Raw genomic sequence first — 22,844 nt, 5'->3', positions numbered from 1 at the left:
TGTTTCTGCAGAATATTAGGATCATACATAACGTAATGGAGGATTTCCACTCTCAAGCTCAAACGCTGCCTTGGATACATATCAAATGGAACCTTCGCTCACATGAACCTTCCAACACCTTTAACTGTAATGAGGTCTCAGAACAATGTGGCGTATAGGGATGAGTTTTGAGGGATGAATCACAGTCGATTTTGGAAGTAGAAACAACAGTCTTATCTTGCGTTCTGTTTTGTGTCAATAATTTAAGAATGTATTTTTTCGAGAGTGATTCCAAAACATGTGTCACTTGTCAAATATCTGCATTGGTAAGCTACTCAGTTGAAACTTTTTTAAACGCTGCTATATTCGTTGCCATTGCAAAGAAAGAAAACGTAACGACAGCATTTCAGACGCATGTTAACATTGGCACAGCACCTTACAAACTCCCTTTCTCCATCTCATCGGTATTCTAATCCTCTAAAGCAGCTGCTCAAAACTAACAAGAAACAATGGAAATAAACACACTCGTTTCAAAGAGGACACGAGCTAGATCCACTCCTTCGGGTTGATACAAGCATCCAACAGCTTCCACTCCTCAGTCCCCTCTTCCGGTTTCTGCACTCACAAACACGGTTATTACATTGTGATATCCGAAAGAGTTAAAGAATTGGTGTCTTCACAAATGAGAAAGGAACTTCTTACATGGTCATACTCCCATCTTGCTGACAGCGGAAGAGAGACAAGAATACTCTCTATCCTCCCTCCTGTCTTCAGACCAAATGTCGTTCCACGGTCATATACCTTTCCAATCATTACAAACACATTAGAGAACAAGGTTCAAGACGAAATATCAACAATAAAAGCTAGTGTCTGATTATAATACCAAGTTGAATTCGACATATCTCCCTCTTCGCAACTGTTGCCATGCCTTGTGCTGCTCTGTAAATTCCATGTCTTTCCTTTTCTCTACTATAGGTATATAAGCCGGTACCACTGAGTTTGCACATTCTGTGAATCCCAATCACTAAACTAATTAGTCTACCAAGAAACTAACCCGATAATAATATCGTTTTTCAATGTTCATTAAGGATTTGACAATTAGTACATTACCAGTGGAAAATGACAGAAGCATTTCCTGATCATAGTCATTAAGATCGTCAAAAAATATCCCTCCAAGTCCTCGTCTCTCATCACGGTGCTGCAAGCAAAGATAACATTCTCAAAGCCCTCACACAAACAATAGGCTTATCAAAGTTTCTGAGCTGTTTCTACCCTCTCGGATTTTACGTCAATTATCTTTATCTTTAGAAACTAAGGCCTTGATCTCACATAACAACACACACCTTGATGTAAAAGTAGTCATCACACCACTTCTTGAACCGGGGATAGAAGGAAGGGTCGAATTTGTCACAGGCTTGCTTTTGAATCTACAAAAGAAAAAGAATTTTATAAATGAGCAAAAACTCAATGATCAAAAAGCTCCTATCTTTAGAACAAGGGAAAAGGCCAAGACCGAATGGAAATGCTTGACATCCTCTTCGAAGATGTAAGCTGGTGTAAAATCAGTGCCACCACCGAACCACCATTGCCTCGGAGCTCCAGGAACATCTGCGCGTTTGAGGAAAAATAACAAATCAAGCTGTGTCCAAACAAAAGATTATAGTTTTACCCTCCAACGAAGAAGTTTGCTTATACCCTTTGGAGCATCCGTCTCGAAATAGCGATAGTTGAAATGCAGAGTTGGGGCAAAAGGGTTCTTGGGATGCAAAACCTAGATTCAAAAAGAAAACTTGATTTTGCTAATGCGACGAAAAATGAAAACCCAAAATCGCAAAATTGAAGGGAGAGATCAGTACCGAGCTGACTCCGGCGGCGAAGAACGGAACTGGGCCGGGTTTCTGATCGGAAGCTGAGCCTTTGGCGGCTCTGTAAGCTTCGGGAGGCATAACACCATAAACAACAGAGACATTAACCCCGGCTTTCTCAAAGACATTCCCGTCCTGCAAAACACGGCTGATTCCGCCGCCTCCACCAGGTCGAGACCAAACATCTTCTTTGAACTTAGGGCCGCCTTCAACAGCTTCAATGGCCTCGCAAACGCTGTCTTGAGCAGCCCTAATCATAGTCTCGAAACGAGCCCTGACGGAAGAAGTTGAAGAAGATTGAGTGGCATCATCAGATTCTCTAAGGAAAGTGAAAGGTCGTTCCGTTTCGGGGACTTCTTTCTCGATCGAGACTGAGCATCGCAAAGTGAAATTGGGTTTACTCCTGAGAGGACGGGAAAATCGGACAGTAGAGAGATTGGGAGAATGATGGAGACGATGAGAGGAGAAGGGAGCGAAGGTAGGAGAAGAAGAGAAGAGAGTCGAAGAGTGAGAAGCCATGTTTTCGGGATTTGATCCGAATTGGATTTGATGTTCGAAGAAGAGATTTTTGAGATGTTAAATGATAAGAAGTCGTCGTCGTCCACTGATTTTGACCGCTTCCTTCCTCTTTGTTAATTAAACAACAAGTAAAAATACAGTCCCTCTAGTTTCTCTTCTCTTGAAAACCATTGTCTCATACAAAAACCACTTTACAATTTTTACTTTATTTAAAACCAAACCAAATCAGAAACCAAACCACATACGCATTTGAATCGCGGTTTGATTTTGTCGGACCGAATTCAATGACTAAATAGAATTTTGTCGCCTCGGAGTTCGCGTGTGAATTTTAAAGGACCAAGAAAAACATCATTGGTCCTGTTTGTATCCCATAGAACCCAAGTTAGGCCCAAATTAAACAGCCGGTTTACGCTATCCCAATTAGGTTCCGTTTCAGTACGGATATCCCGGCCCGGGTCACAAGACTCGTTGTGCAAAAGGAAGTTTATAAGTCTCTATAATCTCTGAAAGAGAGATCAAAATGGCGTATAGAGCATCAAAGAGGTTCGTCAGGGTTTCCACATTGGAGACCTGAAGTCGTTGAAGGCTTTCTTTAATTTAGTAGGTTAATGAAATTAAGCTTTTTACTTGTTTCTTTTGTCTACTAATATGTATGACCGATATGTATGACGAGACCATGCAACTTATGGAGTGTCAATAATTCTCCTACACCATCCTCTTTGTTAATAAAATGTTGAAAACTTCAACGAACAATGTTAGGTTTGATATCTCGGCCCATATGGTGGTTGGTTGTGGAGGTTGGCGCAAATGAAAGAGCGACTGATAAAATTACGCAAACATAAGGCAACTTCACTTGCCCGGTGGGTACAAGTCAATATTGTATAGTCAAAACTCTTTCCTTTATAAAACAAAACTCATTGCCTCAAAAACCATAACCACACCATGGCTCATCTTCAACCTCTTAACATCATTGAGACGAGTCACATCTCTCCCCCAAACGGTACGGTTCCATCTACAACTCTTCCTCTTACCTTCTTCGATGCCCCGTGGCTCACTCTCCCACTCGGCGAGTCTCTCTTCTTCTTCTCTTACTCAAACTCAACCGAAAGTTTCCTCAAAGACTTTGTCCCTAACCTCAAACAATCACTCTCCATCACTCTCCAACAATTTTTCCCTTATGCCGGCAACCTAATCACCCCACCACGTCCGGACCCTCCCTACTTGTGCTTCAACGATGGCGAAGACTCTCTTCTTTTCACAGTCGCAGAGTCTATTGGCACTGATTTCGACGATTTGATAGCCGATTCCCCGAAGGATATCAGAGTGTTGCATGACTTCTTGCCCAAGTTACCTACTCCTCATGTCTCTCCGGAAGGAATTCAGACGCGGCCAATAATGGTGATCCAAGTCACGGTCTTCCCTGGAAAAGGAGTCTGTATAGGAAACACCTCTACACATGTTGCAGGAGATGGAGTAACCTTCACTCATTTCATGAAGTATTGGATGTCATTGACCAAATCCAACGGCAGTGATCCTGCCACGCTTATTCTACCCTCTCCACCAATTCACAGCTGCAGAACCATGATCAAGGATCCAGGCGAGGTAGCCGCAGGACATTTGGAGAGGTTTTGGAGCCAAAACTCTGGAAAGCACGGCTCACATGATCCTCCTGCGAACATGGTCAGAGCTACTTTCACAATTACCCGGAATCAGATAGACAATCTCAAGCATTGGGTTACAAAACAGTCTACGATTCCATCCCCTGTTTCGACCTTCGTGGTGACTCTAGCTTTCACTTGGGTGAGCTTGATCACGACACTTGTTCAAGACAGTGAAACAGAAGGTAAGGAGGAAGACAAAGACGAAGTCTTTCACTTGATGATTAATGTGGATTGCAGGAATCGTCTCAAGTACACAGAACCGATACCATCCACATACTTTGGCAACTGTATGGCTCCTGGTATCGTATCTGTCAAGAAACGAGATTTGTTAGGAGAAAAAGGCGTGTTGGCTGCTTCAGAAACAATCACGGCGACGATCAAAGACATGTTAGCAAGCGACCTATTGAAAACAGCACCAACTTGGGGACAAGGAGTACGTAAATGGGTCATGTCCCGTTTTCCAACTTCAATTGCAGGGGCTCCGAAATTGGGACTGTATGATATGGATTTCGGGTTAGGAAAGCCTTGCAAAATGGAGCTGGTGCACATAGAAGTAGGTGGTTCTATCGCATTCTCAGAGTCCAAAGACGGCAGTAATGGAGTTGAGATTGGAATAGCACTGGAGACGAAGAAAATGGATGCCTTTGAATTGATTCTACAAGAGAACATCAAAAAGCTCGAAACCTAGCAGCACCTCTCTCGTCCAAGAACTAAATGTAGCAGAGACAACTTCATTGTAATAAATAAACCTCGCATAATATGATAGCCCCTTTTTCATAGGAGAACCTGAGGTAACAAGCTAATTGATTCAACTGTTATTAGGACAAACACAAAAGCATCATTCGTACGAAACCCTCTTCCCATCCAATAACTTGTAACATCCAAATGATTAAACTTTGGCAGGCAAACACAAAACCACCATTCATAAGCCTCAAGAAGCATTAAAACCAACAGAGCATATTCATTCCACCAAACATCCATTCCACAATGTTGTGTTTGCGATTAGATCTCCAATCTCGTGAATAAATAAAACATTCTATATACTCAATGCAGAACCAGGTAAGAGTACTACGAAAAGAAACTGAAACAACAAACCAAAACAAAACTCAAATGTATATATCGAAGAGAGTAATGTAGTGTACTTGTTTAACTCCAGTCTCATGGTTAGATGAGATGAAGCTGATGAGAACACTGACAATTTCTGAGTTTTTTCAGACTACAAGCACAAATATACAAGTGCAAGTGTATAGTTTAAACTCATGCAACAGAATGATCGAATAAAACAAAGGATGAATAGTAAATGGGAAAGTCTCAGTAAAATCCATTGAAATCAAAGAAATTGCAGCTTCTGCCAAGGGGTTCTCCCTGTAAACAGGGTCTCGGCTCCAATGCACCTCATACTACTGGATTAGATCCTCATTGACTATCCAAATTCCCAAATAAAAAACCAGGTAAGAAAACAAAGTAAGAAGATTTAAGATTTAGGCTCAGATATGAATACAGCTTTTTCAATCAAGAATTATCTGAAGCAGAACTGGCGTATCAAGCTGTTAGAATTAATCATCACTGCCAAAAACTTTGGGCTCATAGTAAGAAATTCAACCATGTTTTACCGTATATGCTTCATTGACCACAATGAATCTCAGAAGCGCGGGTAATTTTATAATCATAGCCACCAAGCAAACTCATCCCAAAAAAAAAAAAAAAATTCCCAAAGAGATTTAGCCGCTTTTTTGACACAGAAAAGCCTACAGAACAAGGCGAGCCTGCAACACAAACGGCAAAAAGAATCTAGCAGAAGCTTTGGGGCTTAGTTCCTCATGAATTGTAATCAGATTAGCCCGGGAGGCTTCTGCGGACCATAACGGAACAACACAAATCTAAAGATCTATAATTGTAAGGGACGGAAAAGATAAGAGAGAGATTATGAATAGCAAGAGAGGTTCACGCGGCTGTTATATAGATAACTGTCGCTGGTCAAAACCCTAGCCTCTCTTTGCAAAAGTCAAAATTGCCCCATTGATTGATCGTTTGAACCGGCTCAACTTATATGTTATATAGTGTATATATCAAGTTGGTTTGATATTGGGCGCTGGTCACTTGCTTAAGAAATTTTTCCTTTTTTTTTTGGTTACCAAATCACAAGGAATTTCTGTTTACCTTAATGGAAATTTTCTATCAAATATGCCCGGCCCTATCAACTTGAAATCCAATTTTGTGCTAATTTTCGTGTTCTTCTTGTTCATATTTCTTATCTGGTTACTGTTTCGAAGTAGTTTTTTTATTATTATTATAAAAATAGGGAAAGCATTTCAGTCCAAATTTACAAAAAAATACATACATACTTCTTTGGAATATATTATTTCTTTGGAATCAAAGCATATCAGTGAATTGCACAATCTTGATTTTGAGATGTGTACGACCTTACAAAAATTTCATGAACAATGGTAATATGTCAATCTTTGAACAAACACCAGCTACTACCAGGCGAAACCTTCACTCCTCTCTCCTTCATTTCCGTTCTAAGCCTCTCTGCCTCTTCTTGTCTTCCAACGCTCATATATATCTTCCCCAACAACACATAATTCGCCGGATTCTCTGGCTCTATCTTCCACAATTCATTTGCAGCAATCTCTGCGAGCTCAACCTCGCCGTAGTTCCTACAAGCTCCAAGCAAAGCTCCCCATGTCTTGGCCGTTGGCTTCTCAGACATACCTTGAATCAGTTTGTAAGCTTCTTCAAACCTCCCTACTCGGCTTAAGACATCCACCAAACACGAGTAATGGTCTTTGCTTGCACGCAAACCGTAAACCTCATGCATTCTCTTGAAGTAAACAAGAGCCTCATCGGCTAAGCCAGCGTGGCTACAAGCCTTGAGCACGTTCAGGAACGCTATGTCATCAGGTGGTACTTTAGCAGATTCCATTTCTTGAAATGTTTGGAGAGCTGATTCCGCGTCACCGTGAAGTGCATAAGCAGATATCAAGCTACTCCAAGCAACCACATCTCTATCAATCAAGCTCTCAAACACCAATTTCACATAACCAATGCATCCGCACCTTCCGTATGCCTCTACTAACCCGCTTTTAAATTGTAGTTGCGGCTCAATCAGATTCCTAAAGGCATATGAATGAATCTCTTTTATTAACCGGAAAGCCCCAATGACTGAACAAGCAGATACTAGAGCAAGAAGAGTAATCAAATTAGGCTTGAATCTAAATTCTATCATCTTCCTATAGAATTCGATTGCCTTATAAGACCCATCTTCAGTACCCACTAAACCCTTTATGATGGCGTTGAAAGAAGACTCATTTGGCATAACATCCATCGCTTCATACAACTCCACCGCTTCCCGGATCTTCCCACAATGTGTGTAATTTGAAATCATCGCGTTCCACACAACCGCATTCCTATGAGGAATTTCGTCGAACAGTTTACGTGCGTGAGAAACAGACACGCATTTACCATACATATCGAGTAGCGCGCATCCCACAAATGGGTTGGAGAGAAAATTCGATTTTAAGGTGTGGGCATGGACCGATGCGCCGAGAACAGGACGGAAGGCTGCGGCGCACGATTTGAGGGCGAGTGAAAAGACATGTGCGTCGAGAGGTAAGGAGAAAGAAGAGTGCATTTGGCGAAAGAGACTGAGAGCTTGCTCATGGTTTCCTTGGTTCGCGTAAGAACTCAACTGTTTCGTGAGAGAGATCAATCTAGTGCAGTTCGACGCGTACGAGGAGGACATGGAGTTGGAGCTTTCGGCGTTGGTCGAGAAAACGCGCATTAACAACGTCAATTGGCGTTACAGCACTGTACTAAGATCAACAATCAAAGCTAAGGTTTTGGTAATATCAAGCAACAAAGTCGTTGTAGTATAGTGGTAGGTAAGTATTCCCGCCTGTCACGCGGGTGACCCGGGTTCGATCCCCGGCAACGGCGAACTTTTTATGTTGTTGGAATAACTAATTGGGTCTTTTTTCTAGGCCGTTAAAAGCCCAATATTTACCCCTAATCCTCGGAACTTTTTTTTGTTATCCTAGTTTTGTATACTTTTTGTTCTATATTTTTTTTCTTTATTTAAATATATTGTTGTTCTATTTCCATGATTCATTGAATTTTGGAAAAATATCTATATGACCAAACAAAAAACAATACACAACATGCCATTTTGCATCACCAATAGATAACCTCAAGAACACTGCTTTCTCCTAAATTCTTCAGACAACAATGTCTAAACAAGCTCTTGCAACTTCTCAGCACCAGGTCTTGGTTTTAACACCGAGTCATTGTCTTTCACAGAGCACGGATATCTCCATTACCAATAGTGTGACTATAGTCAGTTTGACGACTTTGGTAAGAAGATCAGTCTTGATTTCGTTTACTGTTAGCAATTAGAGAATGCGTGGAAAAAAAGATCATAAATCATAGCTAATGAATTGTTTGGTTTAACAAAAAAAACTGACATACAAAAGTAAACAAAACCTGCTTTTGACACACGTCAAAATGCTTCACAAAACAGATTCATCCAGATTGTTGCCGACCACGGCCTCGCCCACGTCCAAAGCGACCCCGGCCCCCACCCCTACCACGGCCACGGTGGCCCCTTCCCCGTTCAAAAGACTGTCCGGTGCTAAAACCCTGAGACTGAGGTCGCACAGAGGATTGCTGGTTAGTTGGGGACTGCGACTGTGGACGAGTTTCAGATTGTGGTTGCATTTGGAACTGCGGGTTCATTGGAGACTGAGGGGGGTGGTTCAGCACCTGGTACTGTGGGTGGGGTTGGAACTGTGGGTTCATTGGAGACTGTGGTCGGTGCATTTGGGGCTGGAGCTGGTGCATTTGATAGTCTTGGGGAGCAAACAGATTAAAATTCAGCTCATTTGTAATTGAGGATGCTGAATACCGCGACCCATCCCAAACGGTTGTTGGTTGAAACAGTTCTGACCAACTAATGCAGGCCATGGCGTTGAAGCCTGACCTGGAAAGAAGTTTAAGCCCCCAGATCCACCTGGCATCGACATCTGGCCACCATTAAACTGCGGTTGGAACATCATCTGATTTTGATTTTGCATTGGCATTAAAGATATCTGCATTGGAGCTAGATTGGGCATTCCCATCTGATTAGGTATAGGAGGAAGCTGATATGGGTTCTGGTGATTACTCTGGGGTCTCCATGCTCCACCATTTGGAGGACAACCATCCATTTGAGGACGTGGATTATGATTCGAAACTGGACCACCCATTGGAGGATCAGAACGGGTTGATGATCGAGAACTAGATCCATGGTTTTCTGTCCATTCCCCTGAGTAACTGCTTGTAGCCCTTCCAGGATCTCGGTTTTTCTTCTTCTTGTTTCTTGCGTTACCATTTTTTTGGTCATTCCCCATCCCTCTCTTTTCCATCTTTCGCATTCTTCTGTATTCAGCTTCTTTTTCATCATCTGAGAACTCAAGGTCTTCTGATATCTCCTCGTCGTTATCTCCAGATGCATCGTAACCTTTCTTCTGCAGTTCCTTGATATTGAGAATATGCTGAGCGTAATCCGCGACGAATGAGACAGGTGTACCTTGAATAATCCCTTCTGGCACTTCGCTCTCTGAATTGAACCTCACGATATAGTAAGGGCACTTTACGGGTCCAAATATCTCATCCACCAGTCCTAGTGGCGTTCTTCTTTCAGTTATCCATAAGATAGAACCTTCAGTCAAAGGACTATGCTTTTCCATCCCCTCAACTATTACTTGTGTGCTCATTACCTGTAATATCACAAATCACAAAGGGTTTACTTTTAGCAGCGGATAACCAAGACAACACAACCAGAGAAGCACTAGCATTCAAGTAAAGGTTATGATACCGAGAGAACAACTCCAACAGGAAGCGTGACATGATGCGGTTCCAAAGTGACATCCACAGCTGGAACTGGAGGAAGCTCCTGCAATGGTTAAAAACGAAGAAAAAAAGACTAATGTAAGGCTTCTATGCGTAAAGATGCCAAATAGCCAGACGATGGTACGTTGTTTCTTGTTGCAATTTTTAATCAATACTCTACAAAAAAAAAAAAATAGATCTTACTTCTTACTCTACAAAGATAATGGATTGCACACTTATTTCAAGTTGACAAAGCTTGGCTATTGGAGTTCGAAACAGTTACCGTACGGCTTAGATACCCAAAACAAAAAAACTACTAATTGCTATGAATGTGAAAAGCTGAAGCATGGGTACCTTGAGCTCATTCTTTGACCGTATAGGTTCTTTGGTTTGCAAACCGAGGTCCTCATCCTCATCATCGCTCCAAGCAATCATCTCATTCACTTCATCATCATCATCATCATCTGAATCATCATCATCTTCGGCTGCATTTTTGTCATCCTCATCTGCACACTCTATCTCACCCTCTTCAAGTTCCCCTGCCACATCATCTTCTTTCCCCACGACCATTTGATTGCCAAACTTCTTTTCCTTCTTATTTTCCTCCTCTTCACTCTCATCCTCGTCACTCTCCTCTTCTTCACTGCTACTACTATCACTAGTGTTTGAAGAAGTGCTCGAGGTTTCGCTCTCAGACTTGGCAGAATTAGTTTTCCCCTTAGTCCCATCAGTCTTCTCATCATCACACATGGTCAACTTAACCTTCTCTAACGCCACTTCAATAGAAAAAGCCAAATTCTCATCTGTTTTCTTCAACACAGATTCATTCAAATTCATGGTGGCACAAGCAACAGGCGCAGTCTCACCTTCCATTGGCCTAGCGTCGTCAGAAACAACGGGTTCTGACTCTTTCACAGCTGGTTCAGCTACACCGTTAGAATTTGCAGACATGTCATCAAAAATCTTGCGCTCTGCCTCAATCATCGACTCAGACTTAATCGAACTCACTCCAATTTCTTCAGACATGCCACCACAAGGCTCGGGCTTTACTTTAATCATCGACTCAGACCTAGCCGAATTCACTACAGTTTCTTCAGAAATCTCACCACAAAGCTCGGATTTTACCTCAACAGACTCAGACATAACCGTGTTATGATTCTCCAGACGCATTTCCTCGCTAACAGTGACACCTTCTTGAGGAATCTCCATCTCCGCCTCAAAAAAATCAAAGTCGGTATCCTCTATGCTAAACTCCTCAATATTCCGATTATTCCCCAAGCGGTTGCAGGAATCGAAATCCAGAAAGGAATCGATTGAAGGGAAATCGAGAGTGTCTTTTACTTTAGAGTCTTGATCAATTATTTCGACTGCTAGCTCTTCTTCAAGGGTTTTAGGTGGTTTAGCAGAAAACCCAACCATGGCAAGAGGGATAACCTAAAAAACCGATTTTAGGCTCGGCGGTCAGATTAGGCGGATATCCGATTTTAAAGATAAATCGGTGACTTATTTAAGAAAGTCGGAGACTTGTTAAAAAAAAATAGGGCCTAATATCAGGCCCAACAATTTGCTGTGGGCCCACAATTTGGCTGAAGACTCTTATTTATAGTGTAGCTTCCCCTTCTAAATTATCCCTGTTTTACGATGTGGGACAAACCCAAAGACCTGCTTTTGACATCAATGGCGAAAGAGGTATGAGAAGGAACGGAAATGGCGGGAGCGATTAGGGCGAAGCAGCTGTTTTTATGCTCGTCGATTCTCGCGAGCAACAACAGTAAGGCTCTATTACGTTTTCCTCGGCGTGATATCAATGTAATAGCGAGAAATCTCAGTTGGAGCGAGACGAAGAAGGAGGAGAAAGAGAAGAGAAAGAGGAGGAAAGAGATTGAGGTCGCTAGAGCGACGGCGGAAGCAGTGGTGGATAAGGAAAAAAGGAGGACACGGTCGAGCAGAGTGTCACAGAAAAGGTGGAGAAGTTCACTGAGTCAATCAATTTCCTTTGACAAGGTTCTCTACAAACACGACATTATGGGAAGCAAAGCTCATGCTACAATGCTCGCTCACCAGGTATTAGCTTTGTCCTAATTTCTACTCGTTTCATCTATTTGTAATTTGGAATTTTTGAGTTGATTCCAGAGATCCTCTACTTCGTAAGTGATTTTGAAATTTGGAAGCTTCTTCTCTGTTTTAATTTATAATCAAAATATGTTTTAGATTATAATGGCCGCTTGATAAGTAGTTTGGTTTCTCTTAAACAATGCGAATTTGTAAGTCAGGATGTTTTTTTTTTTTTCAATTGCAGGGGCTTATAGCTGACAGCGACAAAGATAGCATTTTAACAGGACTTGATGATATCGAGAGACAGATCGAAGCAGATGAATTTGAACGGAGGACTGATCGGGAGGATGTTCATATGAACATTGAAGCAGTTCTTACTGATCTGATCGGTGAACCTGCAAAAGAAAATTCACACAGCAGGTACCGAGGGATCTTGCCTTAGCATTCATGAAGAAATGAGTTTTGACAAATTTAAACCACACAGTATTGCCTTTGCTCGATTAAGTCTTTACAAAGTAATTCAACAACAAAAAATTTCCGGCCTAGACGACTTTTCAGAGAAAAGGGATTTTTGTCAAATGTTGTGTGAAGGATTCAAGATTTGACTTCAAGCCACCACTGATACATTTTCCAGTGATAAGTGTTGTCTTCATAATGCACGCATTAAGGTCGATTTTGTAGCTTCGCGCTTCATCTCTGCAGCTTTGCCACTCCCTCGGAAGTATGCATATACTTGCTGAAAATTGAGTAATGCACTTCATGGGTTAGGAAAAATAGACAGATTGAAGTGATTTACAGTGTTGATAAATTCTGGAGTAAAACAAGTTCAGAAACCTGAATAACCCAGATATTGAGAAGTGTTTCGATGCAGAAGAACCCCGCCCCAATGAAATACAGTATCTGTGAGTGTAAGAAAAAAGAAGAAATTTTGGTAAGACTGTCACAAGACGAATTTGAGTACTTGTGTATGCTTAGTTAAGGTACTAACCCCGACCGCAACATTACTAGTTAGAAGCTCAAGTGCTGGCAAGAAACCTCTGTCCACAAAACCAACAATACATGGAATCAGATGGAGTTTATCAAAGATTCAAAAGTTTCCTTCAAATAAGGTAAAAAAAGAAGGTTGATTCAGATGTTTTTAGACAGAAGAAAACTCTTACGTGAGAGACTTTCCTTGAAAGATGACTGGTGGAGCAACTGCAGCAAAGCCGCAGAATGCAATGTGAAACTGAAAAGTGCAAGACAGTGTATAACATCCAAAGCTTAGTGTGTCATAGCTTCCTGAAGAAACATTGATCGATGCAGAGGTAATCTACCAATGGGAATGCGATTTATCTTACCACGTAAAACAAGAAAAAGGTTCCAAACTTCAGGGCACTATCAGTTCTGCAATAGGTACGCAACATTGTATTATTAACTCCTTTATTATATATATGAGATCTTTTTACCATGTATACTTAGAGAGTTGATTTTACCTCGTAGCTCGGTAGAGAGGACGGTACCATAAGATGTAAGCACCAGGGACCCCAGCAATGAAGTAGATGATTGAGAGAAGCCATATAGTGGGACCTGATTACAAAAAAAAAAGTATTACATTAGATGAATCAACATTATCAGAGGAAACAACAATAGGAATCTGATCATTTGGGTAGAAACAGTCACCTTCTCCTTTGATCCAAGCTACAGTTACTGCCACAATATTCCACAATAGACATCCTACTAAACCTGCATCGTATAATTAATTTTAATCTTTGAACTTTTGTCTGGACAGATTCTGGATTTGTTGCAGCGGTCTAAGGCGGGTTTTACGTACCTAATAATGTGGTGAATGCGACGTATTGGATCTTCTGTAAATGAATCGGAATCTCATTTGGAATGTCGTGATGAATTAGAGGGAAAAACTCGGGCCAATTCTTCTCCTCAATGACAACTCCAGCTGCCAAAACAACCGTATATCAGGTTAGCTAAAAGACCTATAAAGATCATTCGAAGATGTTTAAAAAAAAAACAGATATATATATATATATAAGATTATCTACATCGCGCTATTGCATCTTCTCTTCTTTTAAGCTCCTGCATTACAGTGAGAAGAAGAAGACCGTTTAATACAATGCATATGGAATGTTTAGGTCTCGAGATTTGCTTGGATTACCAGAAATTACCTGCTCTTTCCGCTTCAATTCGTTCTCCTTCGCTTGGAGTTCCATCTCTTTAGCTCGAAGATCCTTTAAACAAAAACAGCGAAAATGAGATTTGTCCGTTTCATGAAAAGGTAAATGCAGAAGGTATTGAAGATATGGCACCTTGCCGGAATCCAAAGGGATATCGACTGTTGCACCACGATCATAAGGTTCCGGTGGAAGCGGTTTGAGATAGGAGTTGCTTGCAGGAGGAACACTTGTATGGTTCTACAACATTTGCAAAATCAAGATCAAACCGGGTATGATAGATATACAGAAAGATCAGTCATTTGAACAGAGATCATTCAAGAAACAGAGATCTTTACCGCGAAAGGATTGATCTCTTCATCAGCAAATGGATTAGGATCGTGTCGTGCCATGTTTGAGATCGTTTGTTTGTAGATCAAGAACGACTTTTTGGAGATTTGAGGTCGTTGAATTTTGACAGAAATCGAAAATGGGAAGAAAATGGTTTCAACGAATGGGTACTTTGTAGTTAGAGAGAGAAAACAAAATCAATGGCATCGTGCGCGCGAGAGAAATCGAAGGCATTTTAAAAGGGTGCTCGCTTTGTTTGTGTTCAGCAATATTTCAACAGCTATTAAACAGGAAAATTTCCAAGTCTATACGATTGAGGTTTCTGACCTCCACGTATTCTCGGACTGCGAAGTCCTCATCTAACTCTCTTCTCCTCCTTATAGATTCCTTGGCAAAATTTGCTCTATGTAATTTGGGTGGTCCAGTTTTGGACGAACACTTATATGTTTGAATGAAAACTAAACAACAAAAAAGAAATTTAGACTTGGACAAACAATTAAAGGTCAACGTTTTAAAATAAAGTCCTGAACTTGACAGGCCTTTTAACACTACACATCCTCTCATAAGCGTTAAACTGAAACGCAAACAAATAATTAAAGGCTTTAAAAGTCAGGATCAAAGTTTTCAAGTAAAGTCCTAAACTTGACACGCCTTTTAACACTACCCATCCTCTCATAACCAATCCCAATTTTGCTATGCATTAACTTCATAGCTAAATCTGATTTTCCCACTTTCCTCAAAGCATTGATCATAACAGTACGGATCCTCCCAGGCACTTCTCTTCCTCTCTCAGTAATCCCATCAGCCAATTTACAGGCTTCCTTAATCCGACCAGCTTTACACAGTGTATTGATCATATCTTCACAAGCTGCGTCGAGAATCACACCCATTGGAGCTAACTCATCCAATATCTTACACGCTCTTGCCACTTTTCCCGACAAACAAAGCCCAGTCGATAAAGCCCTGAAGCAAGCTGCGGTCGGTGTAATACCTTTGTCGATCATCATGTCCCAAAGCTCTAACGCCTCTTCGTTTCTATGTTCTTTAAACATTCCGCTTATGAGTATCGTGTATGTATATACCGTTTGATCACAACCTTCTTCTTCCTCCATTCTCTTAAACAGCCCCAACGCTTCATCGACTTTTCCAGACTTTGTGAACGCATCGATCAGTGCATTGTAACAATATGAATCCCTAGTGCATCCCTTTTCAGACATCTCTTCGAAAAGCCTCTCTGCTTCGTCTACTCGACCCGCTTTTCCTAAACCGTCAATAAGACTGGAATAAAACATCGAATTGATAGCCAAACCTTTAAACCGGCAAGTGTCGAAACAGTGCAACGCCTCTTCCACTCTGCCATTTTTACACAAACCATTAACAACAACTGAATAAGTTACCACGTCAGGTTCAAACCCTTCGTTTATCATCCTCTGTAAAAGCCCTATCGCGTCCTCAACACTTCCGTATTTCGCATAACCATCTATCAAAACAGTGTATATAGCTACGTTTGGTTTAGACCCTTTACGGACCATGTTCTCGAAAACAGCATGCCCTTCATTCAACTTCCCTTCCTTGCAAAGTCCTCCAATCACTAGACTAAACGCATGAGGCGGGACTTGAATCCCCTTCTCATCCATTTCTTGATACAAAGCCACGCAAGAACTAAAGTCGCTATCTGCATAACATGCCTGGATCATTGTCATATACGTAATCTTATCAGCCTCAAGGCCTCTCGTCTCCAAATCTCTAAGCTTCTCCATAGCTTTCTGTGTCTGCCCTGCTTTACAGTAACCCTTGATCATAGTGTTATACGTCACAACATCTGGTTTGATCCTGCCACCTTCCATAACCTCGAAAACACGCTCTGCGGAATCAATGAACATCGAGCTCACTAATCCGTTCATCAAGAAGTTATAAGTATACAAAGTAGGCTCAATCCCATTCTCTTTCATTTTGCGCCAAACCCACAACAATTCCTCCACCATTCCAAGCTTTCCAAAACTCTTAATCAAAGAATTCGCCGCAGAAACATTCATAGGAAACTCAAATCTCCTGATTTCACTACAGACAAACCTAATCCTGTCCACATCTTTCGCCAGAGCCAAAACATCAACCAAGGAGACATAACACTCGAGCTTATGCGTATACTTCTTCTGCTTACCAGCCCAACAGAAGAAACGCCAAGCAACACCGGGTATTTCGCGAATCTCATCGGATTTCAACACAAACGCAACAAAATTGGGCGATAGCTTTATAAGGAACTTACGGCAGAAACCGTCCAGATTCGATTCCATGGAATCCGAGCCATCTAGGAGGTTGAGAATTTGGCTTACCCATGGAGATGGCTGGAGATTACCAGTTGATTTCACCAAATCGGAGACATCGTTAAAGGGTTCTATCCATTCGGGAGGAGGGAGCGAACTGCTACTGAACACACATCTAACAATCGTCCCCGAGCTTGACAAAGGCAAGCGCTCTGAATCATCCGACAAAAAGCCACCATTTTTGTATAGACAGAAACACTGTGAAGAACTACGCGGCCGGTTCAGGACAGCAACAGAAAAGGGCTTCCGGGAAAGTCGTCGCATCGGTAATTTCCTCAGGCTACCGGAGTGGCAGCGACATTTTCATATAGTTTTCGAATATTAACTTTAGGTTTTAAAATTATCTGGAGATTAGGATATCAAATGGTCCCATGGTCTAGCGGTTAGGACATTGGACTCTGAATCCAGTAACCCGAGTTCAAGTCGGTGGGACCTTTTTAGGTTGACCATTTTCCTCTCACAAAGTAACGAATTTTTCTAAAGTTATGAACATCATGCACAGATTTTTCTAAAGTTATAAACATTATACCAAACTCTTGTTATTCAACCGGTCCCCTTTTTTCCGCATCTTTTGTTTCTTGGATCCACGCGTTCATCTTCTTCTTCTTCTTCTTTTTCTGCAATTCGCGAGTGGAGAAGTTTTTTCATTGCAGGTAATATAAGTATCTATTAACTCTTTATCTGTGTTGAATTTTCGTTGCTTTTCTCGTTTTGTCGCTTTTTCACACCTTCAAGTGAATTTTCAACGAGCTTTGAAAAATTTCGGCTGATTGTTCGACAAACCCTTTGGAATGGCGATCTTTTTCTCCTACTTTTGAAGCAATTATTTATCTTTCTGCATGATTCATCGTCATAGCTTGATGATATTTATCCCTTTGATGAATCGGCCTCTTCCAACATTCGTGCTATTATTTATCTTACTCTTGTATTTCTTGGTAAAAATAGGTATATACAGAAGATGGGGTTTGATGATCTTAATTAGAGTAATCTCTTTTTACATGCTACCTTAGATAATTTTTCTCTTTCACTCTCTCTCTCTCTCGCTATATATTTATAAAGGATTTTTCTCTTCTGTGTCTCTACAATTCAAGGGAACAAGAAGATGGCGTTTGATTATCTAAGTGATCAGATAAGCCGCTCCATGCAACGGATGCGCAAAGCCACTGTCTTAGATGAGATCACTCTCAAAATTTGCTTGATAAACATCTCACGGGCTCTGCTTGATGCCGATTTTTCTACACTGCTCGTGAACAATATGGAGATAAACATCCAGAAATTCATTAACGACCTTCCTGCTGGTTGCAAAGATGGAAAAATCATCCAGCAAGTGAGTGCTATTATTCTCGAAAAATCTGTGTTTTATAATTTTGGCTATAATCTGGGTTAAATTTCAATTTATTAGGCTATCTTCAGTGAGCTATGTAAGATGTTAGATCCGGGAAAATCTGGACCTGTCCATCAAAGGAGTGAATGTAGCGTAGTTATGCTCATCGGATTACATGGTTGTGAAAAAGAAACCGTGTGTGTCAAGTATGCTCGTTACCACCGAAGAATGAGCTTCAAGCCAGCTTTGGTCTGTGCGGATACTTTCACCCCCGGTGCATTGGATCGACTAAACCATGTGGCTGCGAAAGCTAAAGTCCCAGTTTACGGAAGGTACAAAAAACTAGGGCATCGAAAACCCTTTGCTTTTCTAGCTAAACAATTTTCTAAAACGCAACCAACATTGGACGGTTTGTTTTTATTTTTCAGCTACACGGAGTTAAACCCTGCAAAGGTAGCGATGAAAGGAATTGAAAAGTTCAAGAGCAAAAATCGTGATCTCATAATTGTAGACACCAATAGCCGCCATAAACAATATTATTCATTGTTTGAAGAAATGAGTCAAATTGCGAAAATAATGGTGTGTTTGTTTCCATGCTTGGTCTCTTAGATTTTGTTGTTCGGTTTTTGGGAAGGTGCTAACAAACATGTGTCTTTTTCATCTCAAACAGAAACCAAATCTTGTTATATTGGTCATGGATAGTCGTATTGGTCAAGCTGCATCTGTTGAAGCTAAAGCATTCAAGCAAAGTTTCCATGCTGGATCTGTCATTCTCACTAATATAAGAGGCAACACAAAGGCCAGCGGCGCTCTCAGCTCGTTAGTTTTCACATAAGCTTCTGTGTTTGAATCTGACAATATTTAGATGTTTAATAATTTGCTTTTTGTTTTTCATGTTGTCAAGTGTCGCAGCAGAGAAATGTCCCATTTTCTTGACCGAAACAGGAGAGAGGGACAAGATGTTTAAAGTATTTGATGTTAAGCCTTTTGTCAGGCGGCTCTTATTTAAGAAAACTCCCCGCAAGTCTTGGATGGATTATCTGCAGCGTCTAATGAGAAGCCTCATGGATCCTTCTTTGGTTTTCTGTTTTTGTTTTATCGGCGGCATGACCTTTCTTTCCATTTGACTAATTATCAAGCTATACGTTAGTCCCATAGTGTTATAAGACTAATACAGTTTGTGGTGCTGGTTTTCTTCTTTTTTTTTCTTTCTTATCTACATATTTATTATTAAATAATTTGAAAGTGAAGCAAGATGTGTGTTTTGAGTTCTAAGGAAAACAAAAAGTGATACTTTTGTAAACTATCTGGAGCTAGGGGTATCAAATGGTCCCATGGTCTAGCGGTTAGGACATTGGACTCTGAATCCAGTAACCCGAGTTCAAGTCTCGGTGGGACCTATTTAGGTTGCAAAACCATTTTCTTCTTCTCACAAAGTTCCGAATATTTTAAAAGTTATGAACATCATGCACATATTTTGAAGTAAAAACCATAGACCTAAGACATTTACATATGCTTTATGAACTGATGCAACCAGAAGACTATTTTTTCTTTTTGTGGAGGGACAAAATCAGTTCTTAAAAACAATCAAAAGCCACGTCTCAATCAAGTCTTCGGTTTTTCTCCAGAGAATCGCGGAAGCTGAACAAGCGAATTCACTCGAGTGACGCCTTCTAGTCCCGACCAGTTCTGTTCTCCTTCCGTCGTTTTCTCCTTTTCTGCATCACCAGTCTCTGCATTCACATTACCGTAACTGTTGTGTCCTTGATTCGTTGATGATGATCTGACTGTGACGTTTCTCTGAAGACACGGTTCTGTTCTCTGGCTTTCGTCTGATTCTACTGCGTTTGTAGCTGAAGAGAAACTTTGTTCTTCGTAATCTGAGGAACCCGAGTCCATTTTCCCGTCTAGAAACAAACACACAACTGCACAATCGTCCATTTTCGAAGTCGGGTACTTTAGTTTCCATTCGCGTGCAGCTGAATCCACCACAAGCCTAGCCGCTGATGCCCGGCTTGAAGCCGATGCTACGACTTCAACAACTTCTTCGTTGCTTAGCACATCCCATACCTATCAAAAAGGACGCTTGGAATCATCAGTAAGAGCAATTCATCCTGAAAAATATCGACCCTCAGAAACCTGGAAAAGTTCAGTGCTTTACTCCATCTGAGGCCAACACAATGAACTGATCTCTATCTGTAAGAACTCGGTGAGTGAACTCAGGTATCGAAATCACACCATACTCTTTCAGACAAAAATCACCAAACGCCCTAGCCATGGCTAATCCCGGAGCATTATCAAATGGTAGCCAGACTCGTGAAACCTCTGGTTCGTCTTCCAGCGCAAAGACCCGACCTTTACACTGTTTGATCCTCTCTGCTTCCCCTATATCAGAACCAAACCAGTAACAGCATATCAAAAACTAGGCAAAATGCAGATAAAAAATAGAGATGTAATCAAATATCGCAAAAATGTTGTTAAAGCATGTTACTTGGTAAGTCAGGCTTCAAGTCAACTGTTAGCTGTACTGCAATCATGGAATCGTTGCTATCTTTGGTACCAAGTATTGCCCGAGAATCCCCAATGTTACCCATAAATAAATTTGACCCCTGAAACAGTCAAAACACATCAGAACCAATAGATGGAACACAAAGGAAAGCCCGAGGAAAACCGATTTTGAAGCGAAAACAAAGAGATCTTTTGTACTCAAGATTACCTGTTTAATGATTGTAACAGCGGTGCTGCCACTGCAGAAACATTCCAGATTAGGATGGGATCGCAGTTCCTTATCCATAGCATTGAATGATTTCAAGAAAGCTTCTTCCCATAAGAAATTCAACTTATCCTCCTCTCTAGATTCTTCCTTGTCAGCCTCTTGGCTATCTGATTTGCCTGTATGAGTTCCCGTGGATCCGTTTTGTTTTGACTGTATTGAATTCAGGAAAGACAGTAGCTTTACAGGCAACGATTCTCTCACTTTACGAGAAACAAGATGACCATGAGGACCATGTCCATCAAAAACACCGCAAAATGTCACATCTTTCGACATAAAATCCTACAAAAAAGTACACCAAATCCTGCTTAGTGGGGACACTCAAAGCTCTAATAACCATCAATGAGGAAGAAGCAGAAAAGAAGAAACTCACTTCCCACACGATCATTGCGTCCTGATTAATACCCTTGCGTCCTTGTTGAGTGAAAATGCAAGAACTCCTGCTTTTTCCATTGTTGGTGATCCGATTCGGTATGGAAACCAAGTTGTGAAGCGAAACGATATGGTCTGAAAACATTTTCCTCCCCATTTTGCTCCCACAGCATCCCATCCCGAGACATGGTCGATGGATAGGCTCCTCATTGCTCCAAGTAGTCTTCGACACACAACCCCCCATTGGTAAATGCTAGCATACAATATGAATCTGATCGCAGAGAGATTGTTCAAAGACCCGAAAAAAAAGACAAAAAAGACTCCTCTGTTTGTATCAAAACCAGATCCCCAATGTAAATGCTTTACCAACACATTTGGTCAAAGCAAAGAGCTTTCACACAGATTTCTTTATTCTATATTAAATACTCTTTGTGGGCAAAACCTTTTCTTCGAATCTTGGTCAATGATGATGCACGGACCGTGAGCTGAAAACATTGCAGAAAAATGATTTAGTGATTAGTTTATTGCAAAACTCCAAAAGAGAAAAGCAGACTCCAACAAGTTATAAAGAAGAAACCCCAGCCATGTGATCTTAGCAATAGAATATAAAAATATTACTAAACAGCCTGTCCTAATTGTTTGTCATTGAACCAGCCTTAAGACTCTTATTGCTCCATGTCTGGTTTAGATTTTTACTAATCCTTCTGACTAAACTAATCAAAAGACAGGAAAACAGAAAAAGCATACAAATCCAGAACAGAGAGTTTCCCCATATATGTCTTATAAGCACATGAATCCAGACGATTGTTATGGGGTAAATTGCAAGATGAAATCATGAAACGTGTTTCACTATAGTAATGCTGTAAACAGCCTTGAAACATAACGAAACACTCAATCGTTAAAAACCCAGATTCTTGTAAACATCTCTAGAGACGGGGAATTTCATGATTCTTTGAGTTTCAACATTCTTCGTGGTTGTAGACGCTGAAGTGGAGATTCTATTAAACAAATAGATGAAACACCCAATTGAAAAAGGTGGAATTTTTCAGTGGAAAAGCGATTCACTTTTCAGAAATCCGATTTAGATAATGTGTAAACAAACAAACGATTCGAAAGGAAATACCAGGAATTGAGCATATCTAAGAGCAAAAGAACACACCTTTGGGGGATCATGAACAATTATGAAGAATAGATCCAGAGACAATGACTATGGAAGTGGGAAAGAGAAAGGAGAGAGAGAAGAGAGAGTGTTGTGATTGTGTAGTTGAAGACGAAGATATGGGTGAGATCTTATTAATTGAAGAAAGCGAAGAAGTAGAGATAACAGAGAGAAGAAGATAAAGAAAACAAAGAGTTTCCCCACAGAATCTTTTCTGGTTTTCGCTTCTTTCATGAAAGATCAAATCAAAGCTTGCATGCTATTTCATTATTAACTTTCTATATTTCCTACATTTCTTCTTTTATTATTTTAAAAATATTATTTATGTTATAACACATATCATATATGGACTCTTAACCTAGATTCTCTATGTACTCTATATATACATTCCAGTGATTAATAAAGTTTCTAAGTTTTCACAACACGTTATCAGCACGATAAGACTCT

General features: G+C 40.7%; 8 protein-coding genes and 7 non-coding genes across 15 annotated transcripts; 4 read left to right on the top strand and 11 right to left on the bottom strand.

The window, feature by feature from the left end:
- Positions 1–325: 325 nt before the first annotated feature.
- Positions 326–2,441, bottom strand: LOC18994512 (coproporphyrinogen-III oxidase 1, chloroplastic). The gene is made up of 8 exons (XM_006418167.2): positions 1,836–2,441; positions 1,675–1,750; positions 1,493–1,587; positions 1,323–1,406; positions 1,090–1,177; positions 863–987; positions 682–780; positions 326–594 (listed from the first exon to the last, which is right to left on the bottom strand). Exons 1-8 carry the CDS (start codon positions 2,361–2,363, stop codon positions 526–528), a joined length of 1,164 nt encoding a protein of 387 aa, XP_006418230.1. The 5' UTR covers positions 2,364–2,441; the 3' UTR covers positions 326–525.
- A 721-nt stretch (positions 2,442–3,162) lies between these two features.
- LOC18994511 (coumaroyl-CoA:anthocyanidin 3-O-glucoside-6''-O-coumaroyltransferase 1) lies at positions 3,163–5,932 on the top strand. Its single transcript, XM_006418166.2, has one exon. The coding sequence runs from the start codon at positions 3,306–3,308 to the stop codon at positions 4,710–4,712; it is 1,407 nt and encodes a 468-aa protein (XP_006418229.1). The 5' UTR covers positions 3,163–3,305; the 3' UTR covers positions 4,713–5,932.
- On the bottom strand, positions 5,154–5,261 carry LOC112084194. The gene has a single exon (XR_002898152.1). It is a non-coding gene; the product is annotated as a small nucleolar RNA snoR97 (small nucleolar RNA).
- On the bottom strand, positions 5,333–5,448 carry LOC112084248. The gene has a single exon (XR_002898204.1). It is a non-coding gene; the product is annotated as a small nucleolar RNA Z278 (small nucleolar RNA).
- LOC112084243 lies at positions 5,505–5,599 on the bottom strand. The gene has a single exon (XR_002898200.1). It is a non-coding gene; the product is annotated as a small nucleolar RNA Z223 (small nucleolar RNA).
- Positions 5,605–5,699, bottom strand: LOC112084204. The gene has a single exon (XR_002898162.1). It is a non-coding gene; the product is annotated as a small nucleolar RNA U36a (small nucleolar RNA).
- On the bottom strand, positions 5,742–5,882 carry LOC112084209. The gene has a single exon (XR_002898167.1). It is a non-coding gene; the product is annotated as a small nucleolar RNA snoR134 (small nucleolar RNA).
- Positions 5,933–6,415: 483 nt separating the features above from the next.
- On the bottom strand, positions 6,416–7,769 carry LOC18994509 (putative pentatricopeptide repeat-containing protein At1g03510). Its single transcript, XM_006418164.2, has one exon. It carries the CDS (start codon positions 7,767–7,769, stop codon positions 6,480–6,482), a length of 1,290 nt encoding a protein of 429 aa, XP_006418227.1. The 3' UTR covers positions 6,416–6,479.
- A 118-nt stretch (positions 7,770–7,887) lies between these two features.
- On the top strand, positions 7,888–7,963 carry TRNAD-GUC. Its single transcript has one exon. It is a non-coding gene; the product is annotated as a tRNA-Asp (tRNA).
- A 464-nt stretch (positions 7,964–8,427) lies between these two features.
- On the bottom strand, positions 8,428–11,345 carry LOC18994508 (H/ACA ribonucleoprotein complex non-core subunit NAF1). Its single transcript, XM_024153074.1, is given in 4 exon segments — positions 8,428–8,907; positions 8,910–9,780; positions 9,879–9,956; positions 10,247–11,345. Coding segments are annotated over 4 exon segments (2,376 nt in total). The 5' UTR covers positions 11,312–11,345; the 3' UTR covers positions 8,428–8,545.
- Positions 11,346–12,222: 877 nt separating this feature from the next.
- On the bottom strand, positions 12,223–14,516 carry LOC18994507 (secretory carrier-associated membrane protein 2). The gene is made up of 11 exons (XM_024152585.1): positions 14,454–14,516; positions 14,251–14,355; positions 14,110–14,172; positions 13,987–14,020; positions 13,761–13,883; positions 13,610–13,672; positions 13,423–13,516; positions 13,288–13,333; positions 13,108–13,175; positions 12,936–12,984; positions 12,223–12,847 (listed from the first exon to the last, which is right to left on the bottom strand). Exons 1-11 carry the CDS (start codon positions 14,505–14,507, stop codon positions 12,740–12,742), a joined length of 807 nt encoding a protein of 268 aa, XP_024008353.1. The 5' UTR covers positions 14,508–14,516; the 3' UTR covers positions 12,223–12,739.
- A 420-nt stretch (positions 14,517–14,936) lies between these two features.
- Positions 14,937–17,051, bottom strand: LOC18994506 (pentatricopeptide repeat-containing protein At1g03560, mitochondrial). The gene has a single exon (XM_006418161.2). The coding sequence runs from the start codon at positions 17,031–17,033 to the stop codon at positions 15,048–15,050; it is 1,986 nt and encodes a 661-aa protein (XP_006418224.1). The 5' UTR covers positions 17,034–17,051; the 3' UTR covers positions 14,937–15,047.
- Positions 17,052–18,001: 950 nt separating this feature from the next.
- LOC18994505 (signal recognition particle 54 kDa protein 3) lies at positions 18,002–18,928 on the top strand. Its single transcript, XM_024152333.1, has 4 exons — positions 18,002–18,096; positions 18,172–18,425; positions 18,522–18,672; positions 18,764–18,928. Exons 1-4 carry the CDS (start codon positions 18,025–18,027, stop codon positions 18,926–18,928), a joined length of 642 nt encoding a protein of 213 aa, XP_024008101.1. The 5' UTR covers positions 18,002–18,024.
- Positions 18,929–19,421: 493 nt separating this feature from the next.
- Positions 19,422–19,493, top strand: TRNAQ-CUG. Its single transcript has one exon. It is a non-coding gene; the product is annotated as a tRNA-Gln (tRNA).
- Positions 19,494–19,521: 28 nt separating this feature from the next.
- On the bottom strand, positions 19,522–22,622 carry LOC18994504 (probable protein phosphatase 2C 1). The gene is made up of 6 exons (XM_006418159.2): positions 22,398–22,622; positions 21,240–21,723; positions 20,810–21,148; positions 20,585–20,702; positions 20,255–20,478; positions 19,522–20,163 (listed from the first exon to the last, which is right to left on the bottom strand). The coding sequence occupies exons 2-6, from the start codon at positions 21,480–21,482 to the stop codon at positions 19,699–19,701; spliced, it is 1,389 nt and encodes a 462-aa protein (XP_006418222.1). The 5' UTR covers positions 21,483–21,723; positions 22,398–22,622; the 3' UTR covers positions 19,522–19,698.
- Positions 22,623–22,844: the final 222 nt, after the last annotated feature.

The sequence above is a fragment of the Eutrema salsugineum genome, unplaced genomic scaffold (genome assembly GCF_000478725.1).
Source record: "Eutrema salsugineum unplaced genomic scaffold, Eutsalg1_0 scaffold_5, whole genome shotgun sequence".
NCBI classification, from domain to species: Eukaryota; Viridiplantae; Streptophyta; class Magnoliopsida; order Brassicales; family Brassicaceae; genus Eutrema; species Eutrema salsugineum.
This window is presented reverse-complemented; position numbering and strand designations above follow the sequence as displayed.